The sequence below is a fragment of the Sus scrofa genome, unplaced genomic scaffold (assembly GCF_000003025.6).
Source record: "Sus scrofa isolate TJ Tabasco breed Duroc unplaced genomic scaffold, Sscrofa11.1 Contig794, whole genome shotgun sequence".
Classification (NCBI taxonomy): Eukaryota; Metazoa; Chordata; class Mammalia; order Artiodactyla; family Suidae; genus Sus; species Sus scrofa.
In genome coordinates, this window is record NW_018085313.1 from 79357 (window position 1) to 83362 (window position 4006).

Consider the following 4006-nt stretch of genomic DNA (forward strand, 5'->3'; position numbering starts at 1 on the left):
AATGGCGAGACATATTTATGAAATGAAATTTTGTGATGTCCCTAGTTAAGAAAGAGTCAGGCATTTGCCTTTGCTGGTTGGAATTTCCGCCTTGTTCCTTCCATCAGAGTCACCGGGGAAACTTGCAATTTGTCCCAGATCCACAAAGACAGAATGAGTAAGATGTACGTTTATGTTTTTAACTGACAAAAGGGATGACAATTTCTTCACATCCAGAGTTTTCTATGCAACTGCATAGGCTATGATTGAGAAGTCAGGAAATCTAAGAAAATATTTGGGGTTAAAAAAAAATAAGTAAACTATTGTCTGTTTTCTTTGCCACAGCCTTAACTGAATTGAGTTGCTATGTGGGAAACGTAGATATTAAATTTTATAATTAAGTCAATCACAGTGCAAGGCAAATGCTTAATAATACTTTAACATAAGTGTAACTGCTTTATAATAAAATACTTGATGTGCGAGCAACTTTTTCAACAGTCATATACGCTGATGGTCCCTGTAATCGTGCAGAGTTGCTACTTCACATTTATGAATTTTGAATCAGTCTACTTCTTTCCATCTTTTTTTACATATTAAATCCAGGACCTACAATAGTAACTGAAAAATACTTTGAAAATACTCTTTGCTCAATAAATAGTGTTTAATAAATGAGTAAAGAAAGCAAGTCAGTGGCTAAAGAATAGGAAAGAAATAGGTAGGTATGGGAGGACCTTTATTTGGTAGTATTTGGCAAATGATAAAAAAAAAGAGAGGAGAAAGAATTTTACTTAATTTTTTTCCATTATATGTCTACTGACCAGATATATTTCTGACAAATCAACCAGGATAATAAACATACAATAGGATTTGGTTTCAAGATGAGGGTAACTTCCAAACTTTGAATTTTAGAATAGCAGAAAAGATATCTATCTCTCTGGCTCATGAGAGTTTGTTAAGAGTAAGAGAAAGATTCATCTTTCCTTCTGAAAGACTCTTGATGATGACCTTGCCTTCTTTTTTTCAGGCATGACCTTCAACTGTTCCTTGTGGCAGGACAACAGCATGTCTGTCAAACGCTTTGCCTTTGCCAGATTCTCTGAGGTCACTGAACAGTGTTTCCTTTTGTTTACCCTCATCCTGCTCATGTTCTTAGCATCACTGACGGGCAATGCTCTCATAGCCACTGCCATCTGGACCAACCCGGTCCTCCACACCCCCATGTACTTCTTCCTGGCCAACCTGTCTCTCTTGGAGATCGGCTACACGTGCTCTGTCATACCCAAGATGCTGCAGAGCCTTGTGAGCGAGGCCCGAGGAATCTCTCGGGAGGGGTGTGCCACACAGATGTTTTTCTTCGCATTTTTTGGTATCAGTGAGTGCTGTCTTTTGGCCGCCATGGCTTTTGACCGCTATATGGCCATATGCTCCCCACTTCACTATGCAACACGAATGAGTCGTGGAGTGTGTGTCCATCTGGCAATGGTTTCTTGGGGAGTGGGATGCATGGTAGGCTTGGGCCAGACCAACTATATTTTCTCCCTGGACTTCTGTGGCCCCTGTGAAATAGACCACTTCTTCTGTGACCTCCCCCCATCCTGGCACTTGCCTGTGGGGATACCTCCCATAATGAGGCTGCAGTCTTTGCTGTGGCCATCCTTTGCATTTCCAGCCCATTTTTACTCATCATTGCTTCTTATGGCAGAATTCTAGCTGCCGTGCTCAGCATGCCCTCACCTAAGGGTCGCCAAAAAGCTCTTTCCACCTGTTCTTCCCACTTACTTGTAGTAACACTCTTCTATGGCTCAGGATCTGTCACCTACTTGAGACCCAAGGCTAGCCATTCACCAGCAATAGATAAACTCCTAGCCCTCTTCTATACCGTGGTGACATCCATGCTCAACCCCATCATCTACAGTTTACGGAACAAGGAAGTCAAGGCAGCTCTTAGGAGAACTCTAGACAAGAAAAAAGTATTGACTCATAGGTAGATACAAGAAGACGACACAAATTGCTCTTTGAAAAAGATGCACACTCAATCTAAGAGAAAACAAAAGAAGAAGAGGGAAAGAAAGAAATGTACTTGCCAATCTTTTGTAAAAACCTCCTTTGGATTAATAACTCTTCATATAATAGTGGTAATATGATAAAGAATGGAGAACTGTGACTGCTACTGTGACAACTCATAGTATAGAATGAATAAGTTCTGCCATTCTAACATACAGCATGGTAACTGTAGTTAATAATACTGTATTATATACTTCAAATTTGCTAACAACGTAGATCTTAAGTGTTCTTACCACACACACACACAAAAGACAACTATATGAGGCAATGAATGTGTTACTTAATTGTGGTAATCATTTCACAATGGATACATATATTGAATCCTTACATTATACATTTTAAGTCTTAACTCTTGACAATTTTAATTGTCATGTTTATCTCAATAAAGCTGGAAAAAAAAGATGTGATAATTCTACTGATGTTCATTAATGACCAAAATGTGTATTTTACCATATATGCCCATTTTACCAAAAGATATCTAATTCCTTGAAGACCAAAACATTAATACATTGTGGTTTTTATTTATATCTGTGTGCAGTTAATTAAGAATGGAAATAATATGAACATACAAAAGTAATTACTTAACAGTTATGCAGAAGAAATAGGCAGGAATTATCTCTAGGTATTAGAGATGATTATTTACTAATCTAGAAAAAGTGAATGATTTACTAAAAATTAATGTAGGTTAAAAACAATTTGTATAACATGAGCTTTTGTTTAGTTTACTAATTTTGAAGAGGTTTTTCATGTTTGAAAAGGTCAGAAACTAGACAGTTACATGTAAAATAATAAGATAAAAACATTTCCCCACCTCGCATATAAAAACAAACTCAAAATGAATGAAAGACCTAAATGTAAGACCTTAAACCATAAAACTCCTAGAAGAGAACATAGGCAGAACCCTCTAATGACATAAATCATAGCAATACTTTTTTGGATCTGTATGCTAAGGCAAAAGAAATAAAAGCAAAAACAAACAAATAAGACCTAATTAACCTTAAATGCTTTTGCAAAGCAAAGAAAATTACCTACCAAACAAAAGGACAACCTACTAAACAGGAGAAATTATTTGCAAATGATATTTCTGATAAGGGGTTAATACAGTAAAAAGCTCATACAACTCAATATCAAAAAACAAACAACTCAATCGAAAAATGGGCAAGGAGTTCCCGTTGTGGCTCAACATGTTACAAACCTGACTAGTAACTACAAGGATGCGGGTTCAATTCCTGGCCTCACTCAGTGGGTTAAAGATCCAGCACTACTGTCAGCTGTGGTGTACATTGAAGACATGGCTCAGATCCCATGTTTCTGTGGCTGTGGCGTAGGCCAGCAACTACAGCTCCAATTACATCCCTAGCCTGGGAGCTTCCATATGCTTCAGGTGTGGCCTCCAAAATGGGCAGAAGACCTGAATAAACATTTTTTCAAAGAATATATATAGATGGCTAACAGGCACATGAATAGATGCTCAGCATCACTAATTATCAGGCAAATGCAAATCAAAACCACAATGAGATATCACCTCATAGCTATCAAAATGGCTATCATCAAAACAATACAAATAATGAATATTGGTGAGGATGTAGAGAAAAGGAAACCCTTGTGTACTCTTAGTGGGAATATAAATCGGTGATTCCTTATGGAAAAAAATTATAGAGTTTTCTTGAAAAAATTGAAAAGCAAACTGCCATATGATCCAGCAATTCCATCTCTGGGATTGTATCTAAAGAACACAAAAACATTAATTTGAAAAGATACAGGCACCCCAATGTTCATAGCAGCATTATTTACAAAGGCAAGTCATGGGAACAAGCTTAGTATCTATTAGCATTTAAATAGATAAAGGAGATGAAGGAGATGTGAACATTATAACTGTGTGTGTATGTGTGTGATAAATATTTCATGTTATCACTTACATGTGGAATCTAAAAATCAAAAGAAATTAATGTATATAACAAAA

At 36.9% G+C, this 4006-nt stretch overlaps 1 protein-coding gene across 1 annotated transcript; it reads left to right on the top strand.

The window, feature by feature from the left end:
* Positions 1–280: 280 nt before the first annotated feature.
* On the top strand, positions 281–2680 carry LOC110259095 (olfactory receptor 10C1-like). The gene is given in 2 exon segments (XM_021082411.1): positions 281–1570; positions 1573–2680. Coding segments are annotated over 2 exon segments (960 nt in total). The 5' UTR covers positions 281–1005; the 3' UTR covers positions 1968–2680.
* The last annotated feature ends 1326 nt before the right edge of the window (positions 2681–4006 follow it).